Below are 21,044 nucleotides of genomic sequence, written 5' to 3'. Positions count from 1 at the left end.
TCTGGTCAATAGCAAAACTAAATGGATATGAAGATATGAACTGTATAGCACATACACTTTCTCTGGATATTGATACAGTGCATGCACAAGCCTGAATATTCTGTGGTAGGGATGGATTTCTGTGTGCTGTTACAAAACAGTAAAAAAACAGGCGAGCAGAAGTACTCCGAAAGCATTGTTTTCAAATAGGCATAGATCCTTCAAAGCAGTGAGACATTTTTGAAACCTGAAGTTGGAGCTGGGCCAAAGGCATGGGTTGCAGGGTGAGAAAAGTCTGAAGGACAGCCTTTCCAACAAGTGCTGCCTGAAAGAGGCTTGGAGCTGCTCGCAAAGGAACAGCCCTCATAGTTTCTGATACTATGTGCAAATGCAATGATTTTTTGAGATGCAAGAGTTGCAAATGGAATCGAGGAAAAACATCCCAGCAATATCACCTATCCACGTGATGTTTACTTTTTTTGAGGGTGCATTTGCCACATTGTGAGATGCATAGTATTACTATAACCAAGGCCTAAAAGAAAACAGCATAATAAAGAGTTTAAATACAAATAATAATGAACCTTAATAAAGATTTTCTATACAAGTGTATCAGTGTTTCTCAAAAAAACTCATAAATTAACGTTACTCAGATTCAACACTGCAATTCTACGAAGCCCCCTTTGAGTACAAGAGCCTTGATGACGTCCCTGAGGACAGAATTCTCCAGCAGCACCTTTGGTATTGACAGCAGACTAAAAATAAAGAGCCAACTGTGAACTTTAGGTTGTGTTGAATTTCATGTGGTTTTGTGGACAAGATGAAGAGTACAATGAGGTCAGGAGATTTATTTTCACTAATCTAAGTGAGGTTTTAAAAAGAGTAAAAGTAGTACAATAGGTTTCTACCGGTGACAAACAGTCATAGTTTGTTTGCCCTCAATTTACTGATTGGTTTTATTATTATTAAGTGAGCAAGTAAAAAAACCTAGATAATCTCAGCATTACTGAGTTTACTGATATTTACTAAACAGCAAACACATTATCCACATTTCAGCTGCTTTTCTCATTCACTATATGCTTGTTTGATTGCAACACTGAAACTAAAAGGCAAACTCAAAATAACTAGCTAATATGAGCTAATATACAGTATTACAGTATAATAGGATGCTAGTCTGCTAAGCGGGTAACTCCGGAATAAATGTTCACCATCTTTACTAGAGGTACTGCTGCACACATTTCCTTTAAATGCATCAACACATTGGGGCTAAACTCTTTTCAGTTGTCCCATATGATGGGACAAGAGGCAATGGGCAGAAACTGAAGCACAGGAAGTTCTGCCTGACCGTGAGGGGAAATTTCTTCCCTGTGAGAGTGACAGAGCACTGGGACAGGTTGCCCAGAGAGGTTGTGGAGTCTCCTTCTCTGGAGATCTTCAAGGCCCACCTGGATGCAACCCTGTCTAACATGCTGTAGGTGACCCTGCTGAGCAGGGAGGTTGGACTAGATGATCTCCAGAGGTGCCTTCCAACCTGACTGATTCTATGATTCTATGAACGCAGCTTTCTGATAGACACAAACTAAGGAGAATCACAAAAAGATTTACTGAAGAATGTAGGGGATATAAATAACAAATTGATGTGATGACTGCTAAATGATCAAAATCAAGTCTTTATGTCATTTTGTGTATTTGTAGAAACAAGTTCCAGTGGATCTGGAACCCAACTATCATTTTTAAGCTGTTGATAGCTATACTTGTGGCTACACTTGATCTCCATCTAAAAAAACTTAAGTAAAAACCTGTAGAAGTGCCTTAAAGAATAGCTTAAGATGAATTTAGGGAGACTATGCAGAAAAGGAAATCATGACCTGATTACCTGATTCTCACTAGTTTTCCTGAAAGTGGGTACTCTGAGGTAAGTTTAGCCTCAAAGTCCTCAGAGAATTGCTAAGCTTTAAGTAGGGCAGCACATGTAGCTCTTCAACTTTTTAAAAATATTTTCTTTCCAATTGCATTCCTACATATGACTAAATGGCATATTCTGAAGTTCTTTGTGACACTACCTCTTCTTATTAAGCCCAGCTCCTCAGGTTGCCAAAACTAGAGAAGTGTGGTTATTAAACAAAGATGCTGTGGCCACATGCTCCAACCTAGAATATCATGGAATTACAGAATTTTATCTTCAGAAAATCCTGAGTCCCTGGAGAGAAACTGTTTAGCCTACAACTAGCTCCAAACTTTGACATGTTATTAGAAAACATTATTAAAAATGTGAAACTGGTCAAAAAGGTTGTTTCTTTTATATTAGACATTTTTGTAGGATTTCAAACAAAGTTGAATGTCCAGCTGCCAGGCACTGATCAGTAAAGTATCAAGCCCTGGTATAGGTAACACGGCATTAGGTCCACTGCACAATTACACAGATAACAGTTTAAAATGTTTCAAACCAGCCAAACTTGCTTATAAAAGTGAGTATCAGTGCAGCTTGTATCATAACTGCCTCAGCTTTCTTGTCCCAGTCTGCACCACTACCCACTGGACGGAATTTTAGCCCCAGAAATACCCAAAGGAGAGGACAGGTCTCACATGCAGCCCCTGTGCATGGCAAAACCAGGATTTCCACACCGAACCAGATACTGACTTTCACAAAGCCACCACTGTCAGCCTGTCTTCACACAGCTCTTCACACTTCAGTTTGGGAATGTCTAACTAAAACACACCCTCCAAACGTGGGAAAAATTGGCAGACTATGGCCTTGGCTCCATGATAACCCAAAGCTTTCCGAGCTGAGGCTGCTGCAGCCCTGTTTTTGAGTTCAGGGAGCTAAATAATGTTGACATAACTTTCTCTGTGACAAAAATGCACCAAAATGAAGCTGCTTCATCACACAGCACTAAAGAAGTTGTGTTACTGTTATTAAGAAATACCCATTTTTGCATGTAACTGCCATAAGGAAATAGCAATGAGAGACAAAGGTATTTGTTGCCTTAGAAGTCCATTTGTTAGCTCAGACCTGGTCATATTTCCTCCTCTTATGAAGAATTCAATTTCTCAGGAGTTCAGCTACAGGCTGGAAAATAATTTTGGGGCCTTTACAATGTAAAGCAGAAGGAAGCATTAAAGAGAATTTTCATGCAGCCATGTGGAATGGGCATTAACTGGAGAGAAGGCTTAATTTTGGTGCCAAACTCAACATACATCTATCCTATAAAAAGCAAAGAGAAAATGGTAGAGAGAAAAGATGAGTCAAGCTGGCAGACAGGTCCACCATAAAGAAAAGGGTGTGAGAGGATATGTGCCTTATTCTTCTTTTCTTTTTATTACGATTTTTTTTTCCAAGGGATGTTCACCCACGCATGGTCCTAGGAAAGGTAGACAAAGAGGACGGCAGATGATAGCCGTGGGGCAGTGACAGGTAATCATCCTCAATACCTCAAAATGCTGCATATGTAAAAGCCTGGGAGTCAGTGTTGTATCATGCTGGGAATACTCTTTTTTTGATGGAGATCTCTGCCCATGAGATGCCTCACAAGCTATAGCCTTCTAACACAGTACTGGGCTGGTTTCATGCAACTCTCTCCTAAGCTATTGTCAAAAGGTAATGCTCTATTCATGACATTTCAGTTCTAGGAAGTTACCTTACAAAGAAGAGGGAAGGGAAGGGAAGGGAAGGGAAGAAGAGGGAAGGGAAGGGAAGAAGAGGGAAGGGAAGGGAAGAGAAAAAAGAAGAGGAAAAAAAGAGAAAAGAAAAGAGAGAAAAGAAGAGAGGAGAGAGGAGAGAGGAGAGAGGAGAGAGGAGAGAGGAGAGAGGAGAGAAGAAAAGAAAAGTTCTTTAGCAAACCCATTGTCATCAAAGGTAAAATACAGTATGCCACCATTTGTACTTTCATTTATCCTAAATAAGGACACAAAGAATATATTAGAGAATATTTTAAGATCTTTAGGTGGAGTGAGGAGGGAGAAGAGGAAGAGCAGCCCACATTTCTTTCAGTGTTGTCCATAGAATGTAGGTCAGTATACTCTGACGGAAATGCTCTGAATTGATTTTTCACATTCTTAGACATAAACATCTCAAGATTTTGTAGGTGAGGAAATCTCATGGGCCTGCCCACTATTCGTCAAAGGACTTCTGTTTGCTTCTCTGTTTATTTTTAAAAATGTGTCAAAATTTTGCTTGTCTCGTAAAGTATTAACATGAAGTGATATTATTTAAATGTTGAACATAACTTCTATGAAGTCCATGTCACAGTGTAATAAATTGCAGGAGCTCAGTTTCTAGTTTCTTGATAAAATGTTACCTTATGAAGTATGCACGGGATGTATTTATTTCAAAATAAAACAACTTGGAAAATGTCCTTCTTTCTCTATATAGACTTTTTTTTCTTTTACTAATAATAGAAGTATATTTTACTATGTACAAGTATAACCTATTCTTAACCTCACATTTTCATGTAAAGTTTATGAACAAAATAGTTTAAAACAGGAAACCAGAGTCCATTTCCTGTTTTAATAAGGATAATCCCTTGACCAGTAGGCACAAATATTCATTCCTCTTTATTGTTCATTAGCATATTATTCATCCTATATTTCACTATTAATGAAAGAAAGCAAGTTGCTGGGAACACTATTAAGTTCAAAACATCATTCACCTTATTTATCTGGATCTCAATAAAACAGTTCAGTCACAGACTTGCAGCCTCCAGCTAGGTTCCTGCTATTAGTCTTAAATCATTTTTAGAGTTGCATTAACAGTGAGTTGCCAAACTCAAATACACATCTACACAAATACATCTACTATCTACATCTGCTAGATAGTTTGTCTTAATAGACAGTCTGGAAGAATTTCAGCTATTTGACCCAAAATTTGAAGCTAAAAAACTTGCTACTTAGCAAGAACTCAATACCTTCTAAATATGCAAATTACCATTTGAAAAATACATTAGCTGGAAAAATTTTCTTTCTTTCAGTGAGCATGACATGCCCCCCCCCCCCCCAAAAAAAAAAGAGAAAATCAAAAATCACATGTAGGCAGGAGTTTCAAAAAGGTAACTAGTGCTTTCTTAGTGAATGGCTGAGTCTCAAACTCTCTAGTCTGAACCATGAGGCACTGTTTCAGAAACAGATTTACTGAAATGAAGCAACCTATCAGGACAAACAAACAAAAAGGGGGTACCTGAAGCATTGCTCCATTTCATCCATATACGGAGAAGAACAGAAAACTGGACATTGCAAGGAGCACTGCTGCTGCTGTGAAGCCGAACCAAGACTGGCTGCAGCAATACCCCAGGGGCAGCAAACCACCCCTGAACCATCAGGCTTGGTGAGCCCAGGTCTAGCAGCATCAGCTTCTTTGTGTGGTGAGGTGTCCAAAACGATCACTTTGAGGACATCAGTTATGAACAGACCATGGGATGATCTCAGGTCACACTGTTGTTTAGGTCAAAATCCCCTTTCTAAGCATTTAATAACTGTTCTACATTCTTATAGTTGCTGACATTTCTGTCCTGCAGAGCCAGATTACTCCACTTCTATGCTCCATTACTTTAGCCATATAAATAAAGGCCAGCATCCTGTTTCTCTTTTGTTGTACTACAATCAAAGATGTACTTGGATGATGGTGAGAAAAGCATGTTGTGACCAAGATATGATATTACCTCTCTGTAGTCCCAGAACTTCAGAAAGTCTTTTGTATTCAAATACAAGTGGCTGAGACTCTTTGCAGTAGCTTCCACTGCAGGAGAGTAATTTAAGCTGTGCAATATGGATCCCAGTCTTAAGCAAATACAAACTGCCTTGATGTGGGAAGACGGTATAGGACACAGATTTCAAAAAACACTGCTATCAAACATCGACACTGAAAAACCCTAAATGGGTATCAGTCAAGCAATGTATTAGTAGACAAAAAATATATTCCTATTACTATACTGACCAGAATTTCATGAATGTTGCCATTTGACTCTTGTGACAAAGCTGGTCTTAACAAAGACAATTTGCAAGTTTAAAACTGTAACTGGATGCAGTGCTATTATCTGTGAAGTAACAGAGCTGCACGGTATCAAAAACTATAAACATTTGATCTAAAATAAATACATAAATAAAGTAACTGCACGATCCACAGCATGCTGCATGAAAGGTATCAATTAAAGAAGGATGTGAAATTAAAAAACTGAGTGAAAACCTGTTTGAGAATACGGGTAGCAGAAATTGCATTACTGCCCCCCAGCACCACCTCCTCCTTTGTGCAGTCAGTACAACTCAGAAGAGTGTTATCCAGAATAAGAAACCAAGGTGCAGACAGAGGTAAGTGATTCACACAAAGTAAAGGTAATAAGCAGGAAAGAGGAGGAGCTGGAAAGAGAGCCTGATCTCCTGATTCCCAGGCTTCTGCTTTGTCTACTATGTTGCTGTGTGATTTACAGAAAAAAATTATTCCACATCAGAAAAACCCCATCATTCCTATATTTATGCAAACTAATTTAATTTTCCATTTCCATTTTACACCACACTACTAACTGAAATCCTAAAGCTAGTCTCTGCCAAAAAAATACCCACCCAGAACATAAATTTAGCCATTACCTGAATTATTTTCTGAGTGCTTAAATTAACTCAAAGTTTTGATTACTATATTTTTAAAACATCTACACTGCAGAAGATTTTAGCAAGTTTGCCATATTTTGTCTTTATTATTAAAAAATACCAAGAATGGGAGAAGTAAAGATCTAGCTGCACTCCCTCATGCTCAGGTCTGCACATCTTCTGCACACATAGCATAATCAAAATATGAACTCTTTCAACACTGCTGTTCAAGATGTTCCATAAATTGATTTTTGAGGTCTTTACATCTGATCCCAAGCACACACATCTGAGGCTTATTAATTGAATGATTTCTTAATCAAACCCATTTCCTTGCTCCAAACTCGCCCAAGCACGGAGCAGGGGTGCTAAGGAGCACAGCAGGTGCTGTGGGTGAGGACGCAGGCAGCGGGCAGCACCGCCAAGGGGCTGCTGCCAGTAGCCTGATCCTGCTGCCCACTCATGCCTCTCCCCAGAGACTGGGGAGCACCCAGGGCCCATCTCATGTCTGAAGTCACGTACAAAACCTAAAGGTATTGGTTCAGAACGTCTGCTGGCGCCCGTCTAAATGGCACTTCTCGCTTGTAGCTGGTACTCCTTTCTCAGGACCAAACCTCGTGCAAATAAACTAATGCACATCACTCAAAGAACCCTGATCGTCATATAAGCATCAGTCCGCTGATTTTTCCTTTCATAGCTGAAGCAGTTATATTCTTTCTCCCCTAGGACCACGGCCTGTAAACCAGAGGCAGGAGAATGAAACAGACGGACAACACATCCATTCTCACGGTCAGTCTCATTCTAGAGGAGACCACAGGGATCCTAACCATTCCCAGGTGCTCTGACGGCGTGAGCAGAACAGGGCTTTCACAGAGCTACCACTCCGGCAGCATGCACGGTATAGGTGACTCTAATTTCACTTGCCTACATTAATGCTATTTGCAGCCCTAAGCACTGAGTTCATCACATACAACTTCACAGGTCCGATGAGGGTAAGGCATTAACAACCTCACTGAAGAAAACTGCTCCACAGCATAATGGTTTAACTTGGTTCTAGCATTACCCGAGCTTGTCCACACCAGCCAGGCACTGCCCTTGATCAATGGATCTGTACTGCCCGAGTTGATGTATAAAGTCAAGTAACCTTAACTGAAAACTTCTGCTACAGCACTTCTGATCTAGGTGTAGCGGTTTAAGAAATTCCTGCCCAACAGCCCTGACTACTGCACCTTCCACTGAGAGAGCACGGCCCCTTCATACGCAAAGCAAAGGAGGGTAACTAAAATCACCACTCCGAAGAACCATAAAAATGCATTTTCAGAGGTTTTCTGAATTGAGGATACCAGTTACTGACTAAAGTGAAGTATGAAAGTCACTTTTTATCCTTGCAAATACATATCTATTTTAAGAAATCCATTCAGAGAAACTATTTTAAGTTAACATGAACATATGTTTATCACTTAAGAATAACAGCTTGAACATAATGTTACATTGTCTAGGTGTATTTAATTTAAAAATCCTTGGAAAAGATAACTAAGGTAACCTTATTGGTACAAGTAATATATACAGTTTGTTTTTGTTGTTTTTTTTCATGAAAAAGGCTCATTTTCAAGTGTTTAGAGCCAAGTTTAAACGTTCATATAATAATTTTTCTTCTCTAATAAGGCTTAAAACATGGTAAGATGGGAACATATATAACGTGGACACTCTGAATACAAAGAACTACTTTTACAACAATTATGCTGAAATTGCTTGCAGTGGAAGTTGTATTAAGAAAATCCCATTTAACCTGAATAGCCTACCAAACCACAGGCTCTACTTTCTTCTGTGATATGTTGTCTGCTCTTTCCACCCTGCCTCAAAGCAGTAAGTCTTCCTCCAGTTATTCAGTTTTATCAAACACCACACATGCCAATGCACTCCTTTTTAATTCTCGGAGAAAAACAAAACCAAGCTATGCCTTTATTCTGCTGGCCCTACAAATGCTGGACTCTGAGAAATTTAAGGGTGTTTTGAAGGAAACTGTAGTAAGCTGCAACTTAATTTTGCTAACAATCAACAATGGGGATCTGATCTTCCTTTCAGAAAACGTAACACACTTTATTTCGCCATCTCAGTGACTAAGCGTTCATTCCACAGCTATGACATGGTGGTGCAGTGAGCTGAAGCAAAGTATCTTTACGCCATGTTTCCAACCATTACTAGCTTATTCACACCAGTTTAAAATACATGAGGTAAACAGCAAATGCTCAGACTGTATCAAGTTTCTTGAACTATCATTTAAATATATGCTTTTCTATCTACTTTTCAAAGTTACACAGATATTAAATTTGTCAAGCCAGCTAAACTCTACTGTTTTTGTCTCCCATTTCAGATAATCCTTAGTAATCAGCAAGGCATTTTCTACTCTCCTAGAACTACATCCATCAATTACTCCCATGACTTCTTCCTGGCCAGACCTTAGGCCATGTCATTGTTTCAACTCAAACTTCTGGAACTTCTTCAAGTTTCTTTTACCCTCGTGGCTTTTGCTTCAGTACCCTCTTCCAGTTCTCCATGTAGGTCCTGGATACGTCTTTGAATCATTTCACAGATATCTCCTCCCACTGGTATAACTCTCAGTTTAACTTCTTTTCCTTTCCAGTCATCTCCACCCTGTCAGTACTCCTCCCAATCTTCTATCCTCATCTTCTCACCACTAAAACCACGATTATCCTTAACTCTTGGCTGTCTCTTGGTCCACACACCTGGGATGTTTCTAATAGCTGCCACATATCCCTTTCCATTACAATCCTTTCCCTCTTCCATTCAGCTAAGTCATTCATTCAGGCCCTATTTTTTGCCTCAAAAAATGCAACCTTCTCTATATAATACAGAAAATTCCTCTCCCTCCTCTCCCAGAGTGATTACACCTACTATAATAAATAAAAAGGCACCTCATCTAACAGAGGATGGGATTTTCTTTTCCTGTTAGCATTTTTTCAGTTTGGAACTACACAACTGCTAAACCACATATCTCACGTGAGTTTAACTTCACAGTTTTTCTTTTCTCATCCTTGCTCCTCATTTCTGTTTATTTTTCCACACTTGGTGCAGTTACCTCAAAACTAGGTGACAAAGTCTATGAGCAGCAAGTATTTTCACCATTGTTGTTTACAGGACTTATGAGTACCACTACATTGAAGACAGACGCCAACTACCACACTAACAGGGATTTTTTTTTTTTTTTTTTTTGACTCAAGAATGGTCAGAATGCCTACAATACTTCTTTACAAACAATATAAAACTGCTCTATAAGTTAAATGCTTTACAGGCTAGATATAAATCTCATCATCACTCATGTCTCAGAAACAGTCTCACGTTACATAGATTGTCAGGGGGAGTTGGTAATTCAGCAGGTAACAGCTGAATAATTACTCAGTCAAGGTCATTATTCAGCTGTCTCATAACAGCCTGAGAACAGTGACGAGGTGACAATCTGGAGACAACTCAGGCCTCAAGCTCCACTGGGAAACTGCCAGTTCGCTTCAGGTGGGCCAGGACTCCAGCTCACACTCAAAACCCTCACTCTCAAAACATGCATATTTGTTAAGCTCTCAGGCACCACAAAGGAAGAAATTCATTTAACAGGGTACAGTATTTTCCTTCTCAAAGTATTCAGAAAATACTTCCTTTCTTCTCCCTTACTATATTCAGATAACTTTAGCAGGGCAACCCTGGCTCTCACCTTTGAATGAAGTGGGGCTTTATCATTCCCATAAACCACACTGGGTTATCCCAAGAATCCTTTCCCAGAGGATGTAATTTCAGAACCAATTCCAGAGACTCCTTCTCTCTGGGGAGAAGAAATAATATTCTGTAACACTGACTGTTCTTCAGATTCGTCAATACACAGTGAAGCTAATATCATTTCAATGTGAGATTTTTTTGGTGGTGGCGCGGCTCCAAAGGCTCAGCATATTTTCAGTCGTGCCTTGCCTGTAACATTAACCCATGAAAACAGAAGCGCACCTCAGGAAGAGGATGGCAGGTATTTAAAGATTTCACTTCATTTCAAACACAGCTAAATTACTTGCAACGGTAATTTGGTAAAGTGCCACTTCACAAAGACAAAAGACGACAAGTTTTACTTCTAAAACCGGCTTGTATTCTTGCATATCACATGAAAGGGAGCAATGGAAACGGGGCTGAACGAATGTGAGAGAGCATCGAACTGTAATGGCTTTTAGGTGCGGGTGTGGAGAAACGCACATACTACAAAAATCTAATAATTCTCCACCCAAGCATTGCTCGTGAATGACCTCACTGGTTTCCTACACATACTCCAGCAGCCTTCCTGCCATCACTCCATCAAGCCAAGCAATGATGTCAACAGTCCACCTGTGAGAGTGATGCAGCCCTCTGGGTCAGGGTCACAGAGAGCTCAGATAAAAGCTGTGCCAGTGTTAATTAAATCACCTCTTGTTTCACTGCTGATTTCCTCTGATAAGGCTCAGGTCATTTTTCCTGGAAAGACTTCCCTGCTGTAAGGGAAACATAGCCAACTATAATACAAAACAAATATTGCTCAGAGGATATGAAGACAACATAACACATTAAATATTTAGTTTTAAAAAACAACTGCATATCAGTGGATATGCTGGATGCTTTTCACCATATGCTGTACAGGATTTCTGCAATTCCTCTACTCATAGCATCTGCCTTCCAGCCACTTAAAGCCCTCAGCACATACCCTTTTACACTTGCTTTGCTGTCACAGACTTTTTCAGGTAGCTTTTTTAGTAAGAGAACTGACATGGGCAGGCCCAAGGTTTTTGAACCTGACCTTAAAAATCTTATTTCTTGCATGGCTCAGAAAAGTACCACTAGCTCTACACCTAATTACTGACAATAAAGCGCCAAAAAAATCTAGAGGTGACAAAATAGAAAAGTGCTCTCAAAAGCAATGAGAAAATTCTACCCTAAAAGCTTGTCTCCTAATGATCACAATAATCAATTCTGAAATAGTCAATAAAGTAGAGCTCTTGCTATAAATTTAATTCTAGAAAAAGAATAGTACAATGAGGATTTTAGGGATACATTTACTTTCATTCATTCAGTTTGGTCTCTAGCAACTATAGTAGTTCCAAGGAGTGGTATTTTTTTCTTTTTTTAAACTGTCCTAAACTATCACAGAAACTTGAGTTATGGGAAGACTGTATTACTCTTTGGATAATGTATTTCTAACTAAATGCACAACTGCCGACATATCTGAAAGGAGATCCTCTAGGTATGTTATGGGAACGTATAAGAAACAAGGGAGATGCGTATTTTTAAGTACATAAAATTTCTAAATTGAAAGAAAAATCATGTGAACAAAATAGCTTTTTCTAAGATGGACGATATAAAACTAAAAGGGAAGTTTTCTGTTGTATCCACAGCTAAATGTGCTTATCAAGTCAGTTCTTCCAGTCCTACATTCCTGAGCGTTAGCAGTATTTTTCAATCAATCAATGCCCAATGTCTGTCTATGTAGACTTTCAGCTCTTTGGGATCTTATGTTTATAGAGTACCTTTCCCTACAAACTCTGCTAGAATATATAACATTAGAAATATGTTGCCCACCCAGTGCCTGATACAGGAAAAGCTCCATGGATATACTACCTCTCACTAAAGAGAAGGTAACTAATTAGCACTTTTTTTTTTTTTTTTTTTCTTTAACATCTCCTCTAGTAGGAAACTCTCTATATAGAAAGGCCTTCTTAAGAACCACATTTTTGGTTTAGGTGGCAAACCAAAGATGACAGTTATTCCTTCACTAGCTTGGTCAATACTGGTCCTAAGGACAGTTCCTGTGGATTTATGAGGTTGAATTGCAGCTAGCTTGTGTTGAAGTGTGTACAGCATCACTAATTTAGAAAGCTCGACCCAAAAACATTTCACTCCAACACCCTATGGAATAGCTCCTTCAAGGATTTGAAACAATTGCAGCCTATCTTTCACATTCATTCCTTCTCACATCTTTCTGGGCATAATTTCCAAGGCAAACTTGAACCTAGGCCATAAAGGAGACACTAGAATTTCTGATTTTTTTTTATTTTCTCTGTCAACAGTAATTGGAGTTTAGTCTTACACAATTTAAACACTACATATCACCTTGCACCTGTATGAAGTTGGGCATAACTGACTGCCCCTTGCAGCTGCTGTGCTGCACTTCTGGTGGATGCACACCGTGTGGCCACATAGAAGGAAAGCACATCCCCAAGTGCAGTGAGTTAACGTGACACAGTTTCCTGAACTCCAGGAACTCTCATGGTCAGAAAGTACTTCCTTCCTTGTTTCAAACACTTGATTGTTTCAGAGGGAATTCAAAACAATAGATTAGAAACTTTCAGCCTTTCCCAAGCATGCTGCTACTCAAGGAAACCAGGCCGCACTCTGGGAAGATGAGATAACGCAGGGAGAGTACTCTTTTCCGGAAATGCAATAGCTTTTGCATCCCTTCACTAGCACCATCCCATGAATCAGCTATATGTCAGTAATAATTCATGCTATGAGATGTCAGATATAGTTCAACTATTGTTTGAAATAAGATGTGCGTGGTTGGCAAAAACCATAAGCTGAAGCCAGTACCTTCCCAGCTACTCTGAAAAGGCATGTCAGGGAGGAAGTATCAGGAACTTCCTAATCTGAGTCTCTACTTTTAAGCAACAGGTACAGATAAAGGACTACATTTGCCATTTTTAGTACCTCATACTTAAATCTCTAAAAAATAGAAAGAATATACTGCTACTTCTGCAGCTAGAAACCTACTCCGTTCTCACTAGAACTTAGTTTTACAGAACAGAGATGCTCATAAAGATGGAGAACGGATCAGGCTCATCAGATCTCACTGGAAAGCAATTATTTCTATCATACCGTTTTTCCTAACACAATTGCATTCATCTAAATACAACACGGAATGCTCTATAGTGATGGACTAGCATTTAGACGGGATTTAGCATTTAGAAGATAATCATGAAACTACAGTATTCATATAGGCTGCAAGTGAGTAATAAAAGGAAACAGATAAGAAAATAGCATTTTCTGCAGGATTAAGTTGCCTAAATATCTTGGGCTAAATAAAAAAATATTAGAAACAGTAACAATGGCAAAGAGTCACTCCCTCAGACCTGCTGGTAAAAGCTCTTATGTAAGATATTTAGTTTTCCTAGTTCTCTTTTCCGATCAACATAGAGCTACAAGATATGGCAGGAGAAAATGATTACGACAAATTAGAACTCACCTGGTTCTACACATTATTTTGAGTGGCAGAGGGGAAATGTACTTCCCCATCAAGCTGTGTCAACAGGAGGGGAGCAACTGAGTTGAATACTCTGCACTCACCGTTCCTACCAAAGGGTAGATGAATCCAGCTCCAATGCTGGCCCGCACATCACTAATTGGCAAAATGAAACCAGTGGGAACACCCTTCCTCTCGGGCTGATGGGAAAGGGATAGGTGAGTTTTTGCCATACAAATGGGAAGATTTCCAAATCCCTGATAGAAGAGAGAAAGAAAAGAAAAATATTTTTAAGGTTACAAGATTACAATAAAGACAGACTACATTTCCCCTTTGTTATCACTGTCTTTTGTAGATCATAAAAACAATATAGAAATAATGAACATCAGTTTCTTAACAGTTAAAATCTCTCAGAAATGGAGAGAATACTGCATTTTACTTGCTACTCTCTCTCTCTCTCTCTCTCTCTCCCTCCTCTCAAGCCAAGACCTCCAAAGGGACTTGGCTGCAGTGATATCCAGCTTCTAGAGTGAATTTTTAATCCAGAGTTAGGTGCAAAAGTTGCCTGTACAATGGCTGGAGAGCATTATCTTCAGAACCAGTGCGCAACAGACACAACATGAAAAAAGAAATGTATGCTAGTCAACAAAACGCCTGTGTGGCACTTCTCTCTGGGCACTAACTACCAAGTTAGGTATCTATGTGAGACCGTCAGGAAACACAAATGATTCATGATGTTTTTTGCTCTTAAACAAGACAAAAGTGTGTGTGAAGTGACGGCACTCACTTTAATTATAACAATGCAGTAGTTGCTCAAAAGAGGGGAGAAACTTGAGCAAAGGCCCTCATCAGCTCCACTATTCCCCATGTGCTGTTTGCCTCTCAGGTCCCCCTTGAGCACAGGGACCTTCCACTCTTCTGTTTGATTCCTGGGCAAATGAATGCAATTCATCAGGTCAGGAGGAGAGAGCAGATACTGGCAGGAATTGCCTCTGCAGCCCAGTGCTGACAGCAACCCTTTAATGACATTTTGAAAATATTTCCAGATATAACTAATATTTAGACTAGAAAATGGACTACAGAATCAAAGTGGAGATGGAGAATGTGAAGAAATGGATTACTCTGCTTCATGTATACAAAATAAGCTTCTTTTTGATCTAGAAACCCAACATCATTCTCAGAACATTTGCATTTTAGAGAAGATGTCTATAGCTCTGCCTGACCAAGTTGATAAAGTATACTTGGGAATTTTTCCATGACATATCAGCCACATTTTCTACTTTCTATTTCCTGACAGAAAGGCTCCAGCAATTTTAACTAGCAGAAACTGCTATTATTTACAGTAAATATGTTCACTTCTCCAAAGGGTTTCAAAATGGTAATATACCTCCTCCCCCACATGATTTAAAAACAGTGACCTATTTCATCTTCTAGCACTCAGAACCCCTTGAAAAAGACACGATCAGAAGGGAAACAAAAGATTTTAAAAGTATCAGGAGCTTTGCTATTAAAATACACGGTTGCGCACAAAACTTTTTGCACTTGGAAACATGCATATATTTTTGGCAGGTACAAATGAACACTCGGGCTAAAATTGGGCATGTTCATTAGTAGCTATCTATGCAGATGTGCTGTTACACATTTGAAGCAGTAAATGTTACTCTTCTGTGTGTCTGTCATCTCACTTTGCTTTAGACATCTAAGACAGACATCCAACTTCTGGATATCTTTTCACATCTAAGAATTGTTGCATAATTAGAAAGACAACGTGAGCAACTCTCCAGCAACCTCAGCTGCAATATAAAGCAATACCCCCAAGGCTTGAATGAAAAAAATGCTGCCTGTTAACATTAAAAGAGAGTATTTTGTAGTTATCCACAATGAAAGAGTCTTAGCACAACTGAAATTTAGGGAATAACGAGAAAAGGATTTTGCTCCAGGAATTGCAAGAAAATTGCAAACTAAACATACTCAAAGATATATGCTGCTTTACAGAAGATATCTTACAAGGTTAAAACCATTCTGTCCTACCTATTCTAAAACAATCCACTGCAACCCCACAGTTTAGCACCATGGGCAGGCTCCTGCCTTTTAGAAAAGCTAGTCTAAAAACTCCCCTCCGAACTGAGAACCTTGTACAACCTAAGGTCTCCCAAGATTCACATGAAGCAGGTACCTGGCAGCGTAATTCACTGCTGTTCTTACCTGCTGAGTGTAACGATCCACTTGTGACTGTGCAGCAGGAGAGAGCTCTATATCCTGAGCTCCATACACCTTCTGAGCAATGATCCGTATTTTTTCAACAATAGGAAGCTGCAGAGACATGGAAACAATACAAATATGAGCACTGAAAAGAGAAACTAAGATATTTTTATTCCCAGAAGGGCAAGAAGGTTTGTGAACAACAAACTCAGAGTCTATGAGTACTGGTGAATTTAGAGAAAGTTCCGCAGCTAGTCACATTTTCGCAATGCTTTCCTAGAAATAATACTTTTTCTGCAAAGATATATAAAAGTTTGTGTCAGACTGACATTTTTTGTATTTACGATTATATTTGAGAAAAATGAAAGTTTAAAGTAGTCTGCTTTTACATTAATAAAGAACACTAGTACAGAAACACTGAAGGAAGAGAAGACTCGCTTCCCATTCTTTCAAGCAGGTAAAATGTAGGATAGTTAAAAGCTACTAAGACTCAAATAAAATTTCACTTAAGAAAATTCAAGGTGACATCTAAAGACATGCTACAAGACATCTTTTGAAATAAGCTGACAATACGATTATTGTAGCTTAATTGGGTGGAATGATGTCACATTCCTGACTTCAGCCTTTATAACAGCAGCAAATCAATAAAACCTAATGAGTTTTATTACAGATTGCAGGTAATGAATCACAAACGTCCTGGGCATAACTCCTGCCAGCACTAAGATGAAGCGAATATTTTAGTGGCATGGATAACCATCATGAGATGAAAGTTCCTCTAGGTTCATTATTAGGGTATCTTCATGACCACCGCAGTTATGAACAGTGTAAGAAATGCAAACACGTCTGTCACCTCATCTTTTGGGTGTCATTTGCATGCAGTTAAGGACTAATAGCAACAGCAAAAGGAAAAGTTCCACTCCCTGTTGTCCATACACCAACATCAAAATGAACAAATTTTTGCTTAAACCTCAGTAAATTCATTGAGATGGAGATGTTCATTTAGATTCAGTTTGCATTTGCCTTGAAATATTTCAAACTAATTTGACAACACCATAGCCTCTGCAACCCTCTTCCAGCAATGACAGCTATAATTTCCAAAATTTCCAAATATAATCCAGCAGGGTGCTGGCTAGCCTCAGAAGAAACTCCTTTAATGAAAGCACTGGCATTCTGTTTCCCCTCAGGATAAGCTAAGTATCTTGCATGACTGAGTGTGAGCTGGATAGAAGAACTTTTTTTTTTTTTTTTTTTTTTTTTTTTTTTTAATCGGAATTTCAGATACTTGCTTGGCCACCAACCACACCTCAAATTTTGTGAATGTAACTTCAGAAGAATCACCAGTGGAGAAGCAGATACAAAAATGCAAACAGCTAACAGAAATGTTTTCATGAGGCAGTCACACACCTCTGCAAGACTTGCACATCCAAATGGATGAGGTGGGTTGCACCATGTTGTAGAAGAGTTTGGGCCTATTTAACCTCACAACATGTGGTAAGCCCAACTCAGGCAGAAATCAGCCAGGAGGCATGCGTGCTCACATCAGCACTGCCCATTTATGTGCACATTCTCAGACATGTTTCTTCCCTCAAGTTGCAGGCGCAAGGAGAGGAATACACTACACCGTGCTCAGGATCCACCTGTTTCCCAGTATTCAGCAGGATTTTTAAGGGATTATCTATTTAGAATCACAGCGTAACAGTATTTCAAGCTAAAAAGTTTCCTGTGTTCCATGTAGCAAGTAATGCTGCTAGGCAATATTGTTTCAATTCAGTTAAAATATTCTCCAAAGAAAAGCCACCTGGTACTTCACACAAGAAATACAAATTCAATTAAGTCAAAAACAATTTAATGGCTTTTATCAGAAAAAAAGTGCTAGTAATTCAAGAGAATTTTTATACATTTGCCACCACAGAAACTCAGATGTTTACAAAACAATTGTAGGAACAATTCTAATTTGTTTTCTCTGTTTTTTAATGTTTACTTTAGCTTTAGGTTTTCAAGAATACCGTTGATTACTCAACACCTCACTGCAGAAATCCTCTCAATGATAGAAGTAGGGATCCACCATATGTATCAATGCTTTACAATGCTAACTCATATGAACAGTGCTTAGCTGAATTCAAAGAGTAGAAAAAAATAGGGAAAAAGTAGGGTCAAATTATCCAAAGTATTTAAATAATTAAGGGACTGTAAGTCAGATTTTTGCTCCAGTTGATTTCAAATACAGACACTTCTTGTAATTTTGTGGGCCACCTATTTGTACCTTAAACACCAGGGTCAAACATCTGCCACTAGGAGTCACATATCCCAGGCACTTAGAAGTGTTTCTGTCTTATTTTGTTTTTTCTGCATGAGGGTGCAGCCCCCCTGTATTTTCTACAACGGCCTAGGATATCCCTGAACCAGTCATTCATTCCCACTGCCCAAATGTAATTCACGACCCTCAGCTGTGCTGATGCAACTGCTCACAGGCCTTCACAGTAACACTCTTAATGAAACAAGTCCTGTCCATATAATGTGTGTAAGAACTGCACCTTCACAGACATAGGGTTTCATAGCACTTCTGCAGTCTGGACAGTTAGTGTGATAATGACATTTATAAAATGTGCAGACAATTAAAGCACCAAAAACACTAAAGATATAAGATCAGCAATAAAAACAGTTCTCCTCATTTCATTTAAGCAAGGTTGGGAATGTTATGCAACCACATGCATTTATGTGAAGAACAGGTGATACACAAGAGAAATATTCAACCACTGTATTATAAATTTAGATAAAAACTGACTTTACAGATATTATATATTAGTACTAATGCTGAAGGAATTATGGTAATTCAGAGAATTCATTTCAAATTCAATGTTAGTTACTTAGGCAAATGGTGCCATGAAATAACTGACGTAAATTTATACCGAATGTGACAAAATGCTACAAGGTCACACCATATGAATATCTGCTGATGTGTAAGGAGCTTTGACTGCTCTGAGAAACAACAGGTCTCCATAGTTCTGCCAGAGACCATGTGCATTTCTGAAATCTCACACATTTGGAGCTACCAAAGCCATATGTTACTTCTAAGGCAAGCAGGTGCGCGTGCACACACCCACACGTGCACGCGCACACACACACTTGCTAAGGCAGCCAAGCACCCACACTACAAGAAGGATTATCTCCTCAGCTGGAATACAACAAGTGCTACAGCAAAGATGCATAGACTGCTTTCACAAAAACAGTGTCTGTGTGGTGGGATATTTCATTATGATTAAAGCAAGGAATCAGCACTGATGAAGAGGACAGTCTGTCACTCTCAAGACTAAACTGATTAACCAGGATGGAATCACACCAGTGTTGCCACGCAGTCTTGGCACACTGCTGCTTCCTGGCCAAGTCATAGTGTTAGTGCAGCTTGGTGCTGTTTAATACACAATATTCTTTCTTCTAATATTATCAACAACATCACTTTGTAGCAGAAGGTAGTTTAATATAGCTTTCATTTATGTTAGCTTTCTCATTTCTTTCCTCATCTCTTCCTTTATCTGTAACAGTAGACTGCAGATTAACATTTTTCGCAAGTGTAGTTTGACAAGCATTTCCAAGAGCAGCAGACCAAATTCAACAGACCCTCCTTCTCCTGCCTTCCTCTGCTGCTCACACTCATCCTTGTGCCAGTGGAATGGAGAGGGTAGCACTGCTGTTTGTCCAGCTGTATACACCAGAGAAAGCAATCTAGGCTACAACACAGCTCAGGAAAAAAAATGCTACTTTAAAGCAGATCAGTTCACAGATCCAGTCATCTGCCCAAAGCCACACAGAAGAGTTACACTAATACAACTGCTGGTGCAAGGCAAAGCCTGTACAAAGGAAAGGGATAGAGATGGCTAAAGTTGCCATCACTGCAGAAAGGCAGGCTCAATCAGCTTAAAATGGGCCACTGAAACTGTACCTGCACAAGTTGGCTCCTCAAATCAGTCTTACTGCCAAAGTCAGCATCTTGTCAAATTACACTCATATTACTCAGGGATCTGGCTACCGACTGTGTTGAGACACATCTTTCATATCCCAATCTGGGCACTGGATTTTAATCTCTTTGCCTCCTGGAGAAATGACTACATCTTTTTAAATACCCACATCCAACCTCTCTGAGACTGCTGAAGCTGAAAACAACCTCAGTTACTTTCTTCCTTCTCTTCTTCTACTTTGAAATACTCCTCCTGACTGTCTTTTTTCACCAAAACAGAGTCCAACAGAATATGGCTCTGAATAACCAGAGTCAACAGTGCTAAGTTTTTAGTCGGCCTTTATTTGAATGGGTCTCAGCAGAGCCATGACTGCTATAGGAAGTACTGGTGTTACTTACCTTACATTTGAGATTGTAAGTGAATGTGAGTCAAGGCAGCACCATCTGAAGGGATCTCTTCACAGTTATGAGAAAAATACTTGAAGCTACTTTATTCTCTGAGAAAACTTAAGATTCTGTTGAAAAAACATGGTGTTTACCCAGAGAAGAATACAAAAGCTGCTGCACCATCACTTGTAATTGACACATTTAACACTTTAAAATCTTTAAACATTCACTTTAGCTCCACTGTCTGTAGTATTACGGCTTGGTTAATTTATTGATGTTCAACTACCTGTTTTTTAACATTAGTTCTTTACATAGTTTAAAATTCAAGGTAGTTCCACTTCTATTTTTTTTAAATTTTGCCCTCACTGAAAATAATAATAAGGAAACACTGGCCGACTAAGTGAAACAATATGTAGACATCACTCATTTCTCTTCTTGGGAATGTTGCCAAGTGAAAACATATGATGAGAGTACGGCTGAAGGTGCTGTGTGAGGTGACAGAGTGCAGTGCTAAAACAATAGCTGACTCTGCACATTCAAACTCCTACTTCTAGCTTTTCCCTTGGATACAATAAAAACACATTTATTAAAATATCTGTATATTGTGGTTCCAGAAGATCTGCAGCTGACAAAAGGATTCCCAAGTCTTTAGCACTCCTCTTCCTTTGTTGGCACAGGACAAGATTTTGT

At 39.1% G+C, this 21,044-nt stretch overlaps 1 protein-coding gene across 1 annotated transcript in view; it reads right to left on the bottom strand.

The window, feature by feature from the left end:
* Nucleotides 1–21,044, bottom strand: part of MTHFD1L (methylenetetrahydrofolate dehydrogenase (NADP+ dependent) 1 like) — a 162,368-nt gene that overhangs the window by 38,020 nt on the left and 103,304 nt on the right. Inside the window, exons 25-26 of the mRNA XM_062572378.1 lie at nt 16,016–16,123; nt 13,915–14,067 (exon numbers count right to left, since the gene is read on the bottom strand). Of these exons, the coding sequence (XP_062428362.1) occupies nt 13,915–14,067; nt 16,016–16,123 (261 nt within the window). The remainder of the gene's footprint in view (nt 1–13,914; nt 14,068–16,015; nt 16,124–21,044) is intronic.

The sequence above is a fragment of the Rhea pennata genome, chromosome 3 (genome assembly GCF_028389875.1).
Source record: "Rhea pennata isolate bPtePen1 chromosome 3, bPtePen1.pri, whole genome shotgun sequence".
Taxonomy (NCBI): Eukaryota; Metazoa; Chordata; class Aves; order Rheiformes; family Rheidae; genus Rhea; species Rhea pennata.
The sequence above is the reverse complement of the archived record's forward strand: the minus strand, read 5'-3'. Positions and strand labels throughout refer to the sequence as shown.